Source organism: Pezoporus occidentalis, unplaced genomic scaffold (assembly GCF_034315485.1).
Source record: "Pezoporus occidentalis ecotype Australia unplaced genomic scaffold, CSIRO_AGI_Poc_V1 ctg144, whole genome shotgun sequence".
Lineage (NCBI taxonomy): Eukaryota > Metazoa > Chordata > Aves > Psittaciformes > Psittacidae > Pezoporus > Pezoporus occidentalis.
The window spans coordinates 697171-716143 of NW_026913252.1; the positions used below are offsets into that span (position 1 = coordinate 697171).

Sequence of the window (18973 nt, forward strand, 5' to 3'; positions counted from 1 at the left end):
GTGTTGGAGCTGGGAGGTGGTGATGTTCTAGAGGGTTCAGCCCTGATCCATTGCTGGGGAGCACTGGGGTATCCCTCAGAACAGCACTGCTGTCCCACAGGGAAACTGGTCCCACCAGCCCAGTCCAAAACCCACTGAAACCAGCGGAAAAACAGTCCCAGTCTCCATCATCACCACAGCCCAACGGGGCTGCCGAGCCCCCAGGGATGAAATCAAGTGGTAAAGGACAACAAACCCCTCCAGGCTGGGTTGGGTGAGCGGGGAGGTCAGCACAGGTCACCTCCGGGAGGTTTTGCTGGTTCCAACTAACCCTCATAAATAGGAGGGGAGCTCTGGCCAAGCCCTCGTTCAGAGTCAATCTGAGCATTTCCTGACTCGGTGTTGATTTCACAGATTAAAGCCAGTCAAAAACAACCTGGTCGAGATCCAGCCAGCGTTAATTTTTGGACGAAGACCTTGAGGAATTTCATTCGGGTTTGTTCTGAGGGGAAGGGCTGTGCTTTTCCCACCCAGGAGCTTGTTTGCTTTTGAAATACATGCAATAAACACATGAACGCAAGCCCCAGCTCAAGCGAAGAGGCTGTCTTCTGCTGCAAAAGCATTACGTGTTCATTAACATAGGGGATATTGGTCAGTGTGGGGTCATGCCTTTAACCCCAGGTCTGCCAGTGAGCCACTAACCTAAACTGCACCCAAGTTTCCATGTTCACATGAGGGCTGCAGCAACAGCCCGGGGTTTGGCACAGGGAAGCAAGACAGGAATTGAAGATCAAAAATCCCATTGATCCCAAAATTAAGGAGGGGAGGATGTTGAGCAAATCCCCGAGTATTCCCGTGGCCGGTCAGAGGGAGATTTTCCTTTCTGGTCTTGGTGCCCTGGGCAGATAGAGCACGTTCCTGCAAAGACAGGGCTGGGAACCCAAATCGCAGCACTCCAGTGTGAGCTCTGAAAGTATGCACGGCCCAACCGAGGCAGATCCCAAAGTTTGGCAGATTCTTCTGATCAGGAAATTCCTTGAGAGTTCAGGAGTTTCTCCAAGGCTGAGCCCAAGCTATTCCACTTGGATATCAAGTTCTCCCGACTTTAAGGTTTTTTCTGGTGATGGGTCAGTGGGACCTTGGCGAGCACACGTACAGTGAGAAAGAGAATCAACAAAACACTGCACTAGGCCAAACGCAGATGCAGGGCCCAGCTGCTTGCAAAGGGAATCCAGGGAAGCCAAGTATCAGCCATGAGGTCCAAGCAGGTCTGGAAGGAGCCCAAGCTGGTATCAGTTACACTGCTCCTTTGCCCGTGCATAAATAACCACCCATTATTTATGGCCCTTCACATCACACCCTACACGTGCCTGCAGGGTCACCTCGGAGGACAGGGCAGAGCTGGCTGCAGGGGGGGCACCAAGGGGCCCTCATAGGACCCAGAAATAACTCCTGCTCATCCCCCTGCCGTAGGCGACGTGGATAATGGCAGGGTTTCAGGCCAGCTGTTCCCACATTTGCTATATCACAAAGTCACCCCGTGCTTGGGGACACATGGGAGCAGTGCTGGTCATGGCTTGGAGCAAGCAGCTCTTGACCACAGCCAAGCAAAAGCAGCCCTAGGGGTGGGCAGCCCTCCTGCTGCCCCAGAGCACCATCCCTGGGCAAACCACCAAGAACAGGCACAGAATAGAGAATGGAGCATGCAGGTAACTTACCCCAGGTGGGCTCGTAGGGTTGCTCTCCATCATCACCCCATTAACACGCAGAGACAACCGTCCTGCAGGCAGGCTGCTGGGCTTCATGGGGGTACTGCCCCCAAAATGCAGGAGATGGGAGAGGCAGAGGGCAATGCTCAGGCTGCTTCTGCGCAGAGCCCTGCAGCAGGCTCCACGCGTGGCCATCACCCGCTTGGACCCACCTCATGCAGGGAAACCTGCACCTACAGCTGCCTCCAGGTCCATCTCTCCTGCTGGAGCCACCCCAGCAGCCCTGGCCCCTCGCCTTGGCTGCAGGAACCAGGCACCCACAGGCACTCATCCCTCAAGAGCATCCCCACGCTCCAACAGCAGGCAAACTCCTTGCCTTAGGGTGTTGAAGAAGAGCTGAGGGGTTACAATCCGCTCAGCTGTGCCTTGGTGCCAGGTGACTGTAAACCAAAAACAAAGCCAAAGAGGCCGGTTTGTACACGTGTCCTTCACTATCGCCCGGCTCCCAGAGGAGAAGTGTTTTCTTTCCGCTCTTGTGGTGTGTCTCTTCCGCTGCGTGCAGCAGCGAGGTCACTGAGCAGAGGGTTTGTGGCTGAATCGCTGGGCTGCTGCCATTATCCTGTCCCCAGGAAAGGCAGAATCTGACCCAGCTGGAGGAAACGGAAAAGGAAAACACGGATCTTCCCTAAAGCCAGAGGCACAGCTCTGCAAAGGGCCTGCCTAAGCCCTGGAGAAGCAACCAAACATACCAACAGGGGCATTTCTCTAAAGCCAAATGCCAGGCTGCTGCTGTTCCCACTTCCAGTGAACCTGCTTCCTGCACCAGGGGCTGTCCCTGGGAAAAGCATCCATGGAGGAGAGGCCAGAAGGACCATCCCAAGGGCTGAACTGCCACAACAGCGTGGAAATCACCGAGTTAGTGCAGTAGCACGAGGTGAGCTCCTCCTGCTGCAGACATCCCCTCCATGGCCTGCACAGCTCCCCAGGCCCAGACACAGGGTTTGCAGGGTAACGTGTTGGTGCTGGGGGACAAGCTGGCACCAAAGCCCTCTCCAGGAGCAGTGGGATGAACAGCTCAGACACCCTATGTCACAGCTGACCCTGCTTCAAGCAGATTGACCAGGGAACCCCATGGTTCCAGACAGGCTAAAGGAGCACAGGACCTGGTGCCAGAGCCCTCACAGCCAAGCCAGGGACACAAACATCCCTCAGGGGGCCCAATGTTGGAGGGACCCCTCCTGCAAAAGCTTCCATCACAGGACCATCACAGCCCTGCTCCTGCCAGACCCAGCATCAAGCCCCCACCCCAAAGGCATTTTCCTCCCCTACCACCCTCCCTTGGCTTTGGGGATACCCTTGAAGGTAGGCAGGAGCTGACAATAAAGACCTTTTGCTCACCCAGACCTTTACCTACCAACAGAAGAGCTTTATCTCCCCCACATCTAACCCCTGTCCCAGACACTACCTGCTCCTCATCACAGGCATCCAGCCTTTTATAGCATTCCCAGGGTCCTGCCCAGCTGAGCCCAAACTGATAGGGACCCGCTGAGCTCACAGGAGGGTGTCACCTCCTCCCTTGCTCCATCTTCATCCTCCTCACCCTGCATCCGTGCGCTGCTGCATCCAACTGAGACAGCCCCTGGAGACTGCTCCTGCTCCACAGCTGTGGCCTGATAATGCTTTTTCTTGTTCCCCTGGGTCCTGGCATGGATGGGAAAGGGTTTCTTTAAGTAGACCACCTCCTGCTTGCCCCTTGTCCTTGCTGAACCTTCCCTGCCGGCCTCCCTGCGTGCTTTCCTGGAGGAAGGATGCTAACGGATGTGCAAATAACACAACCTGTGTATTCTTCTCCCTGCTCGGAGCTTGTATAACCTGTGGTTGACCCCTCCTAGTCCTCCCCAAACCGCAGCCCCAGTGTGTGCTGCCGCCGCTGCTGCTGCTCTGGCATTTTTATGAATGGCTTTGAGCCCGGGGAAGAGCTGTGAGCTGGGTTTGGAACAGCTCCATCCCTTCTACCGCACGCGCTAATCTTGACAAATGATCAGCGTGTGGCTTTGGAAACCAGAGATAAGGCTGTCTGACCACTTCAAGTCATTGCACTTTCCCACGAAGAAAGGGGTTCTGTTCTCAGCCCCCGGGCACAGCTTCCCCTGGAGCCTGGGCACAGCCGGGTGCCCCCTGCCCCACAGCTTGGGGGGCACACACTGCACTCACACCCCCTGGCACCGCGGCCAGGGCCTGACCCACAGCAAAACCTCAGCGCACAGGGCAGATGTTTGGGCATTCCCTTGGCTGCTGATGCCACCGGCTGCCTCCTGCCCACACACCTACATCTTCCCATTGGGGCCAATGAGAGCAGTGATCCGTGCCCCTCGTGGAGCTGGGATGTGGCACAAGCATGTACTGGGAGCCAGAAAGAGCTTCCAGCCTTGCAGCTGAGCCATGACCACGGTGGGCTTCCATGAACTCAGTTTTAGCTGGGAACTGGAGCACCTGGAGGGCTCTTGGCTCTCCTGGGTCACTGCTCCCCTTGGGGGGCTACCCCAGAGCTGTGGTGTCTCACAGGGGCTCTGATGGTAGAGCAAGCCCTGGATGGATCCTGTTGGATATGTACCTGGGAAAGCTGGGCTTTCCAGAAGGCTCCTTCTCACACAGACACAGACCTGCTGCCAAGGGAAAAGGCCTCTGCTAGTGCCAATTCAAGGAATGCCTTTGATCCGGTGGGAATCATTAGAGAGAAACTCTGCCTCTAAATCGAGCTGCTCTCTTGCCTTGCCACTTTGGGAAATGAATTTGTACTCGGAAAAACTCAGGCTGGGAGAGCTCTTGGGAAGCCATCCAACCCCTTTCCCTGCCCCAAATTGGTCCTGACAGGCTTTTTTTTATCTAACCTTTCCTTTAAAATCTCCAGATGGCTCAATCCAGCCTCCTCCTGGGCTACATCCATTTTATTAACAGATAGTTGTGTATTATTAATATCCAGCTTCCATTTCCCTCGCTGCAATCTGCTCCCATCCCATGGCAACAACTCTGACCTCTGTGCCCGGGGAACCCACCCGGGTGCCTTTCCAGCAGCACCTATTTAAAGCTTGGGATTGGGAAGGACAAGGCTGGTTCTGGCCAAGCGCAAGCAGAGCTGGGAAGCCCGGGGGCTGCCCTGTCTCTTCTCCTTCTCCTATCGCTGTGGGAAGGTTTGGGGCTGCAGGCACTGCCCGTTGGACCCGGGTGGGAACGGGGGGTTCAGGAGCTGCTGACCCATGAAGGATGGGATTGTTCAGCTGATGAGGCCATGCAGGTGTTAATTAAAACGGATGTGAGGCAGAACTGTTTGGTGTCACTGTTTGGTGTCATCTGCTCCTGAAATGAGCCTCATGGTGCCTCACCCAGCCCTTCCTCCAGAGACAGCAGGGGAAGAGCTGCCCCTGGAGCCTCTGCTCTTGTCTCCCCCATGAGCTCCTCCTAGGAGCACCTCCTGTCCTGCACAATGGACCTGCTCTTTGGCTAAATCTCTGCTGGACTCTCAAAAGCACAAAACCCTTTCACTCCCAGACTGGCTTGGAGCAGGGCTCTGCAGGGGTGAGAGCTGTAGCCAGAATCATGAGCTCCTGGAGGTTCAGGTGCAGAAACAAGCTCCCTGCACTGAGCTGGGGCAGGAGGTGCTCCCATGGGGACACTGATGGACACTGATGGACACTGCCCCCGGGTCAGGCACCCCTGCAGGAAGGGTCTCAGGTTTGCCCAGCTTCCAGATTCAATCAGCAGCAGGAGCCTTGGTCTGATCCCCTTTGCTCTCCAGCCAAGGCAAGGAGGGAAAGCAGAGCTTTGCTCTGGGAAGCACCAAGGGCTGGTGTTCCCAGTGAGCCGGTCTGCAGTGCCTTCCGACTGCAGTTCAGTATGGCAAAGCCCTTCCATTCTGCTGCACAGCCCAGCACTCAGCACCCTTCACAGCTCTGGGAGATGGGGCTTGGCATCTTCTCTGGGACATGCCCATGCCAGGAGAATGCCCGAATACAAGGAGTCTCCGCATGAGCACTTCTCCCAGGCCAGGATGCTGTGCCAGGCTGCACAGAGTCCGTGGTGTGGTGGGGACCAGCAGCAGCATGGCTGAGCACCACTGAGTCAAACCTGGGCTGCTCCATAAGTGCAGCTTAATGAATCTCAGTTTCCTGCCGCTCGGTGTCTCATGGTTGTTTCAGCTCACAGCTCAGAAGGCTCATGAGAGTTTTCCCCATGGTTTGGGGCACTTGTAATGGCTCTGTCCTATTCTTTGATGTCTTGTAAAAGAGCTGATGATGAATCTGTTTCCTCAGTGGGGACCCAAGTTTGTCACTCTCCTGTCTACCCCAATGCCTTTTTTTTTTATGAAACAGACAACAGCAAAAGGAAATGGAATTCAGCCTCTCCAAGGATGAAATTTAGCACAAAGTGACCTGGAGCCTCAGCACTGCGGTTGGATGGCAGGAACAGGCAGATATACACACTCTTCCACAAGGGCAATGGAGCCCTCCTTCCCTTTCACAGCCAGGCTAGTGAGGAAGCAAAAGCAGCTCTGTCCTGCTGTGCCCACCCATCGCAGGAGAGGACTGGAGGCCAGGACCAAGGGCTTTGACACCATGCTCCACCAGATGGTTTTTCCTGAGGCCGCAGACACACACGTGCAGCACGCTGTTACTAAACCTGGCTCGCACTCCCTGCACTCAGGGGGAAAGAGCTCAGGCTGCTCACTCAACTCCGCCATCCAGCATTAAACCGTGCAGCTCGGTCGACTTTTGTTTGCTGTGTAGAGCTGCTCATAGAGCATCCCCCCTGCAGCATCCCAGCGGAGCATAGAGCATCCCCCCTGCAGCATTCCAGCGGAGCATAGAGCATCCCCCCTGCAGCATCCCAGCGGAGTGGAACAAGTCCATGTCCCCGCTTCATGTGGTGCCAGACACACCGTGCACAGCCCACGCTGCAGCCACCTCTGCGGTGCAGCCTGACAGGCGGCTTGCAGCAACACCCGCACCACGCTGCACCGAGCGGAGGAGCCGCTGCCCAACACGCTCCAGCTCGTTACACACACTTCCTCCTCCTGCTGCCTCCAGCCTCCTCGGCTCTGCTCTCCTGCTAACGTTTCTGTTCACCTCAGGCTGAGCCAAAGACTCCTTGAAAGGAAAAGGCCATTTGTCTCAGTATCCCACCATCTCTGTCTCAGTGCCAGCCCGAGCCTCCATGCCTCCTTCCCTCATCAGCCACAGGTTTCACTCCTGCATTTGGGATTCCATCCCTTCTCAACCACTTCTTGTTTTCCTCCAGGAGTTCTGGAGAAGCAGTGCACCCCTCACGTGGTGCTTCCCTGCCTGGGCTGACATGGGGCAGGAGCCTCATCAAACCCTTGCTGTGGTCCTGGGTGATGCTCACGACTGCGAGCGTCCTGGGAACAGCAGGATGCTCAGCCCTGGCTCTGCTTCTGCAGGGCCTCACCGCTGCAGGGCTGTGAGCTGACCTTGCTGTGTAGCAGGAGGGATGTTACCCCCATCCCAAACTGCCCAGCGCCCCTTGGGGAGGGTCCTCTCCCCCTTGCCCAAGAGCAAAGGCTCCCCGTGGCTCACACAAAGGGTCTTACACTGCTGTGGTCAGTGCTGTGGTGCCTGGGGAGTGCTGTTGGGGCAGGGCATGGTGCTCAGCACCCAGCACACGCTGCTGTGGGCACAGGCAGGATGCAGCACACAGGAGGGGCAGGAGGCCGGAACCTGCCTTCCCAAGGAAGAAGTGCTGGTGTCTGTGGGAGATCCATCGCTCTGTAGGGAAACACAAGGGATTCCCTTGTCCCTCCTGGAGCCTGTCACCAAAGCCCAGATGTACTGGGGAGGGCTGATGCAAGCTCCAAGCCAGCATCGCTTCCCGCTTCCCACTTCCCCTCCCTGCAAACCGCAGATGCCGGGTTTGCTGGGACCTTGGTGATGCGGTTCCATCAGGCCAAGTGATCGAGCTGCGGGTCTGCAGCAGCGCACATCGCCTCGGGCCAAACACGCCGAAGGGGCACAGCCAAGGTCCCTCTGCCTTTCTGCTCCCGTGGGTGAGGCAGAGTCGGGAAGGGGCTGGGGGGGGACAAGGGCCCGTCCTGGGGGGAGCGGGGAAGGGGCAGCTCCGGCACGGCTCGGGGGTGCCGCAGCCCCCCCGGGCCCCTCCGGTCGCGCTCCAGCCCCGGGGCTGCGCGGGAGGGTTCCGGGGGGGCTGCGCTTTGTCTGCCCTCCCGCGGGGCCGGGGGTCGGCGGCTGCGGGAGGGCGGGAGGAGGAGCGCGGCCCGCCCCGCCGCCGCCGCCTTACAAAAGGGGTCGGTCGTGCTGCGGAGCCCCGTGTGCCGCCGGGCAGGGCCGGGCCGGGCCGGGCAGGGCAGGGCAGGGCAGGGCAGGGCGCAGCGGGCGGCGCTCCGGTCCCCTCCGCAGCGGCCGCCCCGTCCCGCCCCGTCCCGCTCCGCCGCCGCCGGGCCCGGGACCATGCGCCGCCGCGGGGCTCTGCTCTGCCTCTCGCTGTGGACGCTGCTGGCCCTCTCCGACGCCAAAGGTGCCTTCTACCCGCCCGCGGCCGCCCTGCCCTACGGCGGCAGGTACAGCCTCTACACGGCCGGCCCCAGCCCGCAGCTCGGCCCCGGCAAGCCCGTAGGCAAGCACAAGTAAGCGATCGCCTTGCGCGTCCCCTGCCGCGGCCGCGCAACGGACCCGGCGCGTACCGGGAGGCGGCCTCGGCCCTGGGTACCGGCGGGGCTCATTGAGCATCCCGTACCGGGCACGGACGGTGGGCACCGGGGACCGGCAGCGCCTCTGGGGTCAGCCGCAGCATCCGCGGTGGGTATCGCACCCGCGGTACCGGCAGTGGGCAGCGGCCCCCGAGGGCAGCCCTTGCTGGGGAGCGGTCCCGGTCCCGGTGCCGGGGGCAGGTGGGCAGGGCAGGACGGGGGGGGCTCAGCGCTGGACGGGGCGGACCGTGTGCGGGGGGGGAGGTCGGGTGCGCTGCGGTCCTGCGGGGGACAGGGCTGCGGGGGGCACGGGGGCGGCGGTGCCCGTGTGTGTTAACGGGGGTAGGTGCATGTACCTGTTCTGCAGGACATGGGCATGGGGGGGATGCGCGGGGGGGTGGCTGTGCACAGACCTCCGCATGGAAACACGGACTGGTTTGGAGGGAATTTGCTCATTTGCTTGTAAAGCACAGATTCAGTGGAGATCAAATAGGTTTTTAAGTAACCTGGAAAACTCAGCAGAGGAGGAATGTGGGCTTTATACACTCACTATAGACTTTTTCCATTCAATTGCAAAAGGGCTGTTACGGAGGGGGGGGGGGGGGGGGCGGAGAACACTTCCCTCCCCCCTTGTCCGCTAGAACCGTTTCTGCAGGGCTGCTTTGGGAAGGGGAGGATGTGGTGTTATGAACAAGCTGAAATGAATAAAGTAACATTGAGACGAACAATACTGGCAGTGCCAGCAGGAGCTTTCTAAACCCCGTAACATTTTCCAGCTGCTCACTCCTAAAGCATCGGGCTGGAGCTATAAAACTGCAGCTCAGGTGGGTGAGAGGGGAAGGGGGTTCTGAGGGGGAGAGAGAGCCAGAACCACCCTCCCCAAGTAGCCGCAGGTAGGCAGTGTTCATCAGCAGCGGCCAGTAGGTCTGCCCATGTAGGCTACCAGCTTACTTGCAGAAGGGGTTTACAGTCTGTGAGCGGGTCCTGGATCTCTGGATAGACAGTGATTCTAAGTTTCCACATGCACACTCACACATGATCTCCCTTCCCTCCAGCTCAGAAAAGTGGATCGCCTGTGCTCTCTGTGGCCCGGTGCTCAGATAAATGACTCACTTTTGGAAGTGCCGGGAGCAGCACGGATCCCTGCACACACTCTGAGCCTGGCAGCCTCTCCCCTGCATCTGGGCAGGCTGGGAATGCCAGGAGTGCCCATCCCAGGGGAGCAAAGACGGCCCTCAGCAAGGGCTGGGGTAGAGGTGCTGGTGCTGCTCCCAGGGGGATGCGCTGCGGGTGTGGGATGGGGGGTCCCTGCTGGGAGGTAGCAGAGAGAGCCGGGTGTTGGAGGGAGGATAAGCCTGCTCACACCTTGCTGCTTCATGCAGGGAGCTCCAACAGGCAGAGGAGCCAGAGGAGCCTGACTGGGGGCAATGGAGGGATTATGGTGGGTCTTGGCATGGGCAGGGGCTGTACTTTGTCTTCACATGTTTGCCATCATTGCTTGGCTCTGCTTCACCTCTTTCTGCACTCAAGATGAGCCAGAGCCCTGCTGCTCTGTCCCCAGAGGGTAATGGTGGGAGGGCTGCACACACACACCCCCCCGTGTGCACACACACTTGTGCACAGCCACATGCACACACACACATGCACATCCACATGCACTCACACACATGTGCACATCCACATGCACACACACGCGTGCACATCCACATGCACACACACACACGTGCACATCCACATGCACACACACACATGCACATCCACATGCACACACACACAGATGTGCACATCCACATGCACACACACACGTGCACATCCACATGCACTCACACACACGTGCACATCCATATGCACACACACACGTGCACATCCACATCCATATGCACACACACACACGTGCACACCCACATGCACACACACACACGTGCATATCCATGTGCGCATACACAAACACATGTGCACAGCCACGTGCACACACACGTGCACATCCATACGCGCACACACATGTGCACATCCACACGCACACACACGTGCACGTCCACATGCACACACACATGTGCACACCCCTGTGCACACAAACACACATTCACATCCACATGCACACCCACACATGCACACCCACACGTGCACACTCGCTCCCCCAGGCAGGAGGCACCTCAGTCCTTCACCCCAGGCAGCTCTGCTCTGTCGTGGTTGTCCTGGTCCCTCCCCTCACCTCTACCTGGCAGAGGTGTCTCAGTGCCACTGCGCCATCGTCCTGCTAAGCCCGTGAGAGCTGCGCTGCGGCCCTGCAGCTCCTTCCTCTGGTCGGTCCCAGGGCTGCTCCCAGGCCGTGCCATGGTGATGCCAGGGAGCTGCAGCTGCTTCCCAGCTGAGCCGCACTGGCCGCAGAGGGAGCTGGGTCCTCCCGCGTCACTGAGCACCGCGCGCCGGCCCATCTGCTCCTGCCTGAGCCCTGCTCTGTGTGCCTGCAGCCGCCTCTCCTCCCGCTCTGCCGTCTGCCCCGTCCCTGTGTCCTTAATCCCTCCCTCACCACATCCCTGCTGTCTCTGCCCCTGTGGGCCACGTCCATCTGCTCCTGCAGCAGCGCTGCCTTCAGCTGAAGCAGCTTCTATCTCCATCTGTCCCACCAGCGCTCCTGCACCCTTCCCACGCAGCCTTCCTCCCAGCCACCTCATCCTCAGTGCCTGGGTTTGCTGCTTGGCTCTGGAGAGTTCAGTGTGCATGGAGCTGGCTGCTCCATGGCAAGAGGGAAGAGGCTCCGCTCCACCCAAGGGGTCTGAGGAAGTTCCCAGCCTCCATCCCACTTGGAACCTGGTTTGTTCCTGCCTCCCTGGTGGAGGGAGGTGCGTTGCTGCAGCCCCACAGAGCAGCCATCCCCCACCTCCTCTTCCTCTGCTCACTGTAGCATCACACACGGCCTAGTGTGACAGTACCCACAGCAAGGTCCAAAGGCTCCTGGGCTGGCAGCACCCCAGAAGGACAGATCGCCCCTGCCAGATGCTGCTGGAGCTGTTTCTGGCATGCTGTTCCCATAACTGCTGCTGCAGGTGGGGTTCTGTTGTGTCCTCCCAGGCCATGATGTGCCCAGCACAGCCCAGCTCTCAGGCTCTGGGTGACCTGTGCACTGGTAGCGACGTGGCCAAGACTGTGAGAGCAGCAACTGCCCTCAGCACCCAGCCTCCCATGCAGAGCAGCACCTCAGAGGTGAGGGTGCTCAGCCTGCTTCCAGCACCAACACAGCTGCACCCCTTAACCCAGAGGAGAGGGGCCTGGGCCCCCAAGGGCTGAGGAAGAAGCTTAAAACCCAGCCCAGGCACCCAGCAGCAGGCTGGCACTGGGGACCCTGCTCCATCCCCACTCCCTGCTCTCCCCAGGCCCCTCTGCTGTCCCTGTTCCCAGTGTGTGGGGTGGGCTGGGCTGGGGGGTCCAGCAGCAGGGTCACACAGAGCTGCCTGGGATGGGTGGCACAGCCGGGTGCTGCTGTGTGCCAGGCTGATGGTGTCTCCCTGTGCTTCCCCACAGGAGCTACTGTGCCTACGTGGTGCAGCGCAATGTGACGTGCGTGCTGCAGGACGGCGCCGAGAGCTACATCAAGGCTGAGTACCACAAGTGCAGCTGGGGACCCAAGTGCCCAGGGAAAGTGCTGTGAGTATGGGGGACCCTGGGCCATGGCTCCCTTCCCACCAGGCCACAGCTCTCCTCGGGTGCCACCCATCTGACCATGAACCCTGCTCTTCAGAGCACAGCGAAAGGAGCTGAAAGCGTTTTCCTGGGTGAGGCAGTCAGTGCAGGGCAGGGGTGCTGGGAGGAAGCAGGATGGGATCTGTCAGGAGGGGCAGGGAGATCTGTCCCTTATCAGAAGTAAATCAGGAAGCCATGGGAAGCTGGTGAGGTGCATCCCTGCAGCCATTCCAGGCCAGGCTGGATGTGGTTCTGGGCACTCTGATCTAGCTGAAGATGTCCCTGTGCTCGTTGCAGGGGGTTGGACTGGGTGAGCTTTGAAAGTCCCTTCCTCCCATCACAAGTGTTTAAGCAGCATCTGGGGACTTGAGGACATCCTGCAGTAGCTGGTAGCTGTGAAGGAGATTCCCAAAGCAGCTCCCATCTCTGCAGTGTCTGCTGCTTGGCCCCTCCAGCCCTTCAAACAAAACTGGGGTGAAAACAGGGAGTTTTCTGGACCCACAGCTGAGTTTTCTGCACAGCCTCAGATGCTGCATCACACATGAGAGGGAAATGTCTCTTCCACACACTTGGGCCATCGGCTCACAAATCATTTCATCCCAGCCCTGAGGAGAAGGACTTGGGGGTGTTCGGTGAGGAGAAGCTCCCCATGACCTGGCTTCAGTGTGCACATGAGGAGGCCACGGAGATGCTGCGAGGGCTGGAGCAGCTCTGCTCTGGAGCCAGGCTGAGAGAGCTGGGCTGGGGCAGCCTGGAGAAGAGAAGGCTCCTGAAGGGGAGACCTGAGAGCAGCTCCAGTGCCTAAAGGGGCTGCAGGAAAGCTGGAGAGGGGCTTGGGACAAGGGATGTAGGGACAGGCCAAGGGGAATCGCTTGAACCTGCCAGAGGGGAGACTGAGCTGAGCTCTTAGGCAGAAGCTCTTCCCTGTGAGGGTGCTGAGGCGCTGGCACAGGGTGCCCAGAGAAGCTGTGGCTGCCCCATCCCTGGCAGTGTTCAAGGGCAGGTTGGACACAGGGGCTTGGAGCAAGCTGCTCTAGTGGAAGGTGTCCCTGCCCGTGGCAGGGGTTAGAACTGGAGGAGCTTTGAGTTTTGTGTTGGCACAAAGCAGTCCAGGAATCTACAATCCCTGGGCCAAGAGGTGCCAGACAGTGTGTCATCTGTCACAGTGGTCATCTATGGGGCCAGAGATCAAAGCAATAAAAACTTTTGTGATTTTCCAAACTAACAACGGGGGTCTGAGGTTAAAACCAATTCCAAGCAAAGCACCTCACCAGAATCCACAGGCTCAGGACTAACAGCTCTGCTCAGAGAGTCCCTCCTCACCCCGGGCTGGTTCTCAGGCTGGTCTGTCTGCGTTGCCAGCCTGCTGGGGAGGACTGTTCTCTCGCCATGTGCTGTCAGACCTCGTGGTCCACTCCTGGAGAGGGTGGGCACAGATTCTGCCGTTGTGGTGTGATGAGCTGTGTCCCTGGCCAGGCACTGCGCTGCTACACTGACCTATGGTGCAGCAAGAGCTCCTGGAGGAGGTGGGTCATGGTCTGCAGGTGCAGGACAAGGGTCTTAGCTAGGCTTTCCCATGCACCCAACAGGAACCATGACCCCCCTCTTCTCTATTGCTTGACATTGAGGTTGCTTCTCTAAACTGATTTCTCTCTTGGTCAAATCTCCTGGAAAGGTACCGCACCTTCTTCAGGCCCAAATACAAGATTGGGTACAAGACAGTGACTGAGCTGGCCTGGAGGTGCTGCCCCGGCTTCATGGGAGAAGGGTGCCACGACAGCCCCACGGACCAACCTGGCCTCCTGCCCCAGCAGCCCAGCCCCAAGGTGCCTCCTGGGCAGAAGATGTTTCCAATCCCCGGGCTTCCTCCCTATCCCAAAAGCCACCCTGACCTGTTTCCAGGCTCAAAGAAGAGTCACTATGGTGAGATCTCGCTCCTGCTTCACATCCCCAGGTTACCACGCCACCGCATGCTCTCACACCTCCTGGTTCTGTCTGTGCTGTTCCAGCATGGGACATGAATTAGGCAAACCATCAGTGGATGATGTGCTCTCTGATCCGAGATCTGGCACTGATTGCTTCGAGGATCACTTGCTTCTTAAATGTCATTTGTTTCAAAATGTGCAGCTGCAAAATTTCCCTCATTGCTTTAAAGCATTTCCCATTGATTTTTGGGGTCAACAGAGTGTGTCTCAAGACAAAGCTCCCCCAGGGTGCTCTCATCACCTGCTGTTGAACAGAGGGTTTGATCCCAAGGAGGAAGAGGGTTTCCTGATCAGCTTAAGAAGAGGTGTAGAGAAAAGGAGGAAGGGTGGGCTGATAGCTCTCTAGCATGGCACTGAGAGGGATGCAGGAGCTAATGTTAGTATGGGAAAGGACTCTCATCTAGGAGGTAGCCAAGGAGGGAAGTTGAAGGAACACCAGCCCTGACTGTCTCTGTTCCTTTCCCTGTGCAGGCAGGAAGCTGCCGGGGCTCTTCGGGGACCGCCTGGATCGGCTGGAGGAGGAGGTGAGGCGCCTTTCGCAGTCCTACGACAGCCTGCACACCATGGTGAGTGGGCTGGGCGACCGCCTGCGCCTCGCCATCCAGGAGGACACCACCAGGATGATCGGCTCGCTGATGAACAGCCCTGGCACACCGGACTCCTCGGTGGGCTTCGGCGTCATTCCCGACGGCCTGGTGGATGCGGCGGACAGAGCCGACATCGCCGCGTTCCCTCCCGTGGGGGACATCCTGACCAAGGTGGCGGAGGTGAGCGACGTGCTGAAGACCAAGGCGGACCTGCTGCAGGAGGTGCGCGGCATGGTCCTGGACCACGACGGGCAGATCAAGCATCTGCTGGAGTCAGCCCGGCCCTCGCCCCTCACCTCCATCGACCTGCTGGAGGAGTACGTGGACACGAGGCTGAGCAACCTGCGCGGGGAGCTGCTCGACGGCTTCGAGAAGAAGCTGGGCAAGCTCCAGAGCACGTGTGATTTCCGGATCCAGGAGGTGCGGCAGCAGTGCGAGGAGGAGAAAGCTGCCAACCTGCGGCTGCAGCAGACGCTGGATGGGAAGGAGCTCGAGATCAAGAAAGAGATCTCCCAGCTGGAGACCCAGATCCAAGGGCTGACAGTGGTGGAAAGCTGCTGCAGCAACCTGGACTACCTCACCGATCGCATGAACATCCTTGAGAAAGGCCTCCACAGCATCTCCGAGTCCCAGAAGAACTTGCACTCCCGGCTGGATGGAGAAATCTCCACTGTCACCCTAGGGAACCTTTTTGAAGGGCGCTTTGAAGACCTGGAAGCCAGACTCAATGCTACAGAGAGAGAAACAGGGAGCTGCTGTTCTGGTATAGAGGACAGCATGAGAGGCACAGTGATGGCAGAGGTGGACGGTATGAGGACTGCCTTTGACGACAAAGTGCAGACCCTGGAGGACAGGTTCATGACCATCGTGGGGGAGCTGAACAATGTGAGCTCTCCCATGGGAATGGACGGTGCGGTGGTGCCCGTGCTGGAGGGGGAGCTCGCCAGCATGAGGAAACAGACAGACGAGGCACTGGAGGTGCTGCAGAATCGCCTCGTCACGCTGGAGAGCACTTGTTCCCTGGGCTGCAGCTCCGCCTCCAAAGACGTGGAGACCTTCCGCACCGAGATCGAGGACTGCCAGAACAAGAACCAGGACCTGCTCCTGCGCATGGACAGCAACTACGACCTCCTGCGCAAGCTGAACGCCACCATCCTGGAGATCCAGCGGCGGATCGAGGAGGAAGCATCGGGGGCTTTGCAAGGGGAGATCACCCTGCTGAAGATCAACCTGAACACCGTGAGCAAGTCCCTGACGGGGCTCAAGGACTCCGTCTCCCAGTACTCGGACACCGTGACACACGTCAATTCCTCCCTGGATGAGCACGAGCGGAAGATTGAGGATGAGGTCCACTCCATCCAGGAGAAAGTCAATGACCAAGGCTCCCAACTGTTCTTCAGCAACCGACGTGTCCTCAACCTCAAGGGAGACCTGGAGCGACTCAAAGCCAGGATCATCAACGACCTGAGCTCCTGCAAGAACGTGGCCCGTGACCTGCAGAAGGAGATTGCTCACTTTGATGACCGGGTGGCCCGGGTGGAGAGCACCTGTGGCAGGCTGGGAGCCATCACGGGAAGCCTGGATGGCGTCAGGGATGAACTGGAGAAACACACGGGCAGCCTGTGGGACTACATGGACCACATGAACGGGACTCTGGCTGCCCACTCTCAGGAAATAACGGGACTGAAGGACAACCTGATGGACTGCCAGGCCAAGGTCTCCGAGCTGGCTGAGCAGGTTGGCCACTTGGAAGAGCAGGCGCAGGGGAAGCAGCATTAGCTGTGTTGCCACGTGCTTCTTCCTTCTCCTCCCTGTGAAGGACGGGGTTAACTTCCATCACACAGACTTGCTCCAACGTGACGACAGCTCTTGGGATATTTTTTTAAATTAAAAGATAAATTAAAAGCTGCTACAACCCCTTTATTTTTAATCCTGTCTGCCCCACTCCTCCATAACGTGCCCATTGGTACCCGCCAGCCTTGACCCTGGTGCAGCAGCATCACTGCTCTGGCTGGGGCATTGCTTTGGCTCCTGGGCTGATGACCCCAGAAGGACAATTCAGGAGGAAGCAGGAAGCAGAAAGGGGAGGATGTTTATTTTGTTTGCGTGGATTTATCACTTCTTGAAGACTAAACCCCTGTAGTTACCAGCTGAGGAATAGAGGTTCTCTGACCTGAAGACCACCTGCATCTTAATGAAGGGACTGAGAAGAGCCAGGGCTCCTTACAGGGAGCAAAACTCACCACAGGAATTATGGATCTCAGAGAACACATGTGCCCACACATCCCCTGGGAGCTGCCTTCCCCTTCTGAGACAGCAGCCCACCTTGCGTGCCATAAATCCATCTACACTGTGCATGCTCCTTACGGAGCATGTGAGGATCTGCATTAGGAAAACACACGCATATATAGATGTATGGTATGTGTATGTATATTTTTGAACAATCACTTGCTATGGTTCTCATCTGATTACAGTCTCCTCTTGCTGTCCACATGTCCCTTGCTGTATTTTGAAGAACCAATTGAGCAGCTAAAACCTGTCCCTCAGGACATCCATGTCCCGCAATCCCACTGTGCTCTGCTCACTGCTTACACCGGGGGCTGATACGAAGGGTTATGGAAAACCTGTGTCTTCCCTCAGGAGACGTGTCCACAAACCCCTGCAGGAGCTGGGCATGGAGCAGTCCTGTCCTCCAGCTCTGCTTCCCTCCTGTTTTATCACTGAAACTGTGAACATGGTTTTCCCCATCTCGTGGCAGGGCAGGAGAGCTGCAGCAGCTCCAGGGGCTGAGTGTGAGGCTCTGTCTGTGCAGAGCAGGAGTCTGCATCCTCTCATGTTCCTCTGAGCTCACTGGGATGCCAGCAGCCCTCGGGACCCGCACCAGTGCGGAGCAGGGTACCCTTGAGAAGACATCTTGAGACCTCAGCTCAGCCTGGGGATGAAGAAGACGTGATTAACACAGCCAGCTTGGCTGTTTTGCCACAAACAGGCAGGCTGGAAAACACTGAACATGTTCCCGAGCAACTCCAGCCTTGCCCTATGGAGCAGGAGCCTGGACTGTGTGGCTGGGGCTCAGAAAAGCCACCTCTCCCAGGGAGCCTGGTGTGGATGTCCCCTGGTGCTCAGCCAACATGGGCTTCACTACCAGAAAGGATGAAGACGAAATGAAAGAGCCTCCCTCTGACCAGCTCTGGCACTTTATAGCAGAGGAACATGATTTTCTATCAGCTCAGCACTGCAGCTCATGGACCCTTCCACACCAGCTTGGCCTTCAGCTTCCACCCGGTGCTCATCCCCCTCTCCAGGCTGCACCACCCGATAAAGGAGCAGCTCTGTGCTCTGATCAGCACAAAGCAGAGATTTATCTGGATGCCTTTTCTCCTCCGTAGAAACTGGATGAACTCCCTGGATCAGATGCTTCTAGGCTGGCGAGGGCAGCGGGGATCACTGTGGCCACATCGTGTTACCCTGATGCGGTAGAAGCTTTCTCCTGCCAAGGGATGATGGTCGAGCTGTGTGAGATGGAGAGGGGACCTGGTCTCCCACCGCTCACTTATCCCCACCAGCTCAGAAGGCTGCCAGACGCTCCGAGCACCTGAATCCACTCCTGGTGCTCTGGGCTTGGCTGATTTGGAGCCGTGCTGCAGCTACCGAACACTTCTCCAGCAAAGGGGCGGCTTCCAGCTGCCTTTGGGCATCCTGCACAACCTGCTTGTGGACAACAAAACCCAAGGCTTTTTCCCCAGTCCAGGAAGGAGGCTCAAGCCAACCCTCATCCCACTGGATTAACCCTAACCCTGCCCAAGCCCCATCCCCATCCTCTCACAACAGGGAGAAAACAGACTGCAAAGAGAACAACCAAAGAGAAGGGCAAGCCAAGGGCCAGGCTCCCCCTTCCTAGGGCTGGGGCAGAGCAGCTCAACAGCATTGGCTGCCTCCAGCAGAGAGAGGCCAGGACTGGCCATAACAAACCCAGGACAAGGAAGAAGTCTGACCTTCCGGAAAATGGTGCTATATTTGGACTATACCTGACGAGTCACTTGAAGCTATGGACAGTTTGTATTCCAGTTCTCAGCTATTCGTGTTTAAAAAGTGAAGGAACTTCCTAAAAATAGGGCATTTTTATTGTGGTTTTGCTTGCAGAGAGGAAAGGAGATGGTGCTCATGGGGCTGTCCTTGCACAGGCAGTGCTCCAAGGCAGTTGCCAAGTGATGCTGGTAGAAGGCTGTGTTTTATTGTGTTTAAAACTTTGTACATTTGTTCAGATTTTTAAAGCTGAAAATGTGTTTGTACTGGAAAAGACAAAAATAAAGT

The 18973-nt window shown here is 57.9% G+C and overlaps 1 protein-coding gene across 1 annotated transcript; it reads left to right on the forward strand.

Annotated features, from left to right (window-relative positions):
- The first annotated feature begins 8107 nt into the window (after nucleotides 1-8107).
- Nucleotides 8108-17962, forward strand: EMILIN3 (elastin microfibril interfacer 3). The gene is made up of 4 exons (XM_062610064.1): nucleotides 8108-8343; nucleotides 11929-12051; nucleotides 13763-14010; nucleotides 14544-17962. The coding sequence occupies exons 1-4, from the start codon at nucleotides 8168-8170 to the stop codon at nucleotides 16436-16438; spliced, it is 2442 nt and encodes an 813-aa protein (XP_062466048.1). The 5' UTR covers nucleotides 8108-8167; the 3' UTR covers nucleotides 16439-17962.
- Nucleotides 17963-18973: the final 1011 nt, after the last annotated feature.

What these genes read in the sequence shown, in the direction of transcription:
- EMILIN3 (XM_062610064.1), top strand. Translation starts at nt 8,168, where the DNA reads ATGCGCCGCCGCGGGGCTCTGCTCTGCCTCTCGCTGTGGACGCTGCTG. An exon ending in AAGCCCGTAGGCAAGCACAA is followed by an intron (nt 8,344 to 11,928) that starts GTAAGCGATCGC and finishes GCTTCCCCACAG; the next exon opens with GAGCTACTGTGCCTACGTGG. An exon ending in CTCAAAGAAGAGTCACTATG is followed by an intron (nt 14,011 to 14,543) that starts GTGAGATCTCGC and finishes TTCCCTGTGCAG; the next exon opens with GCAGGAAGCTGCCGGGGCTC.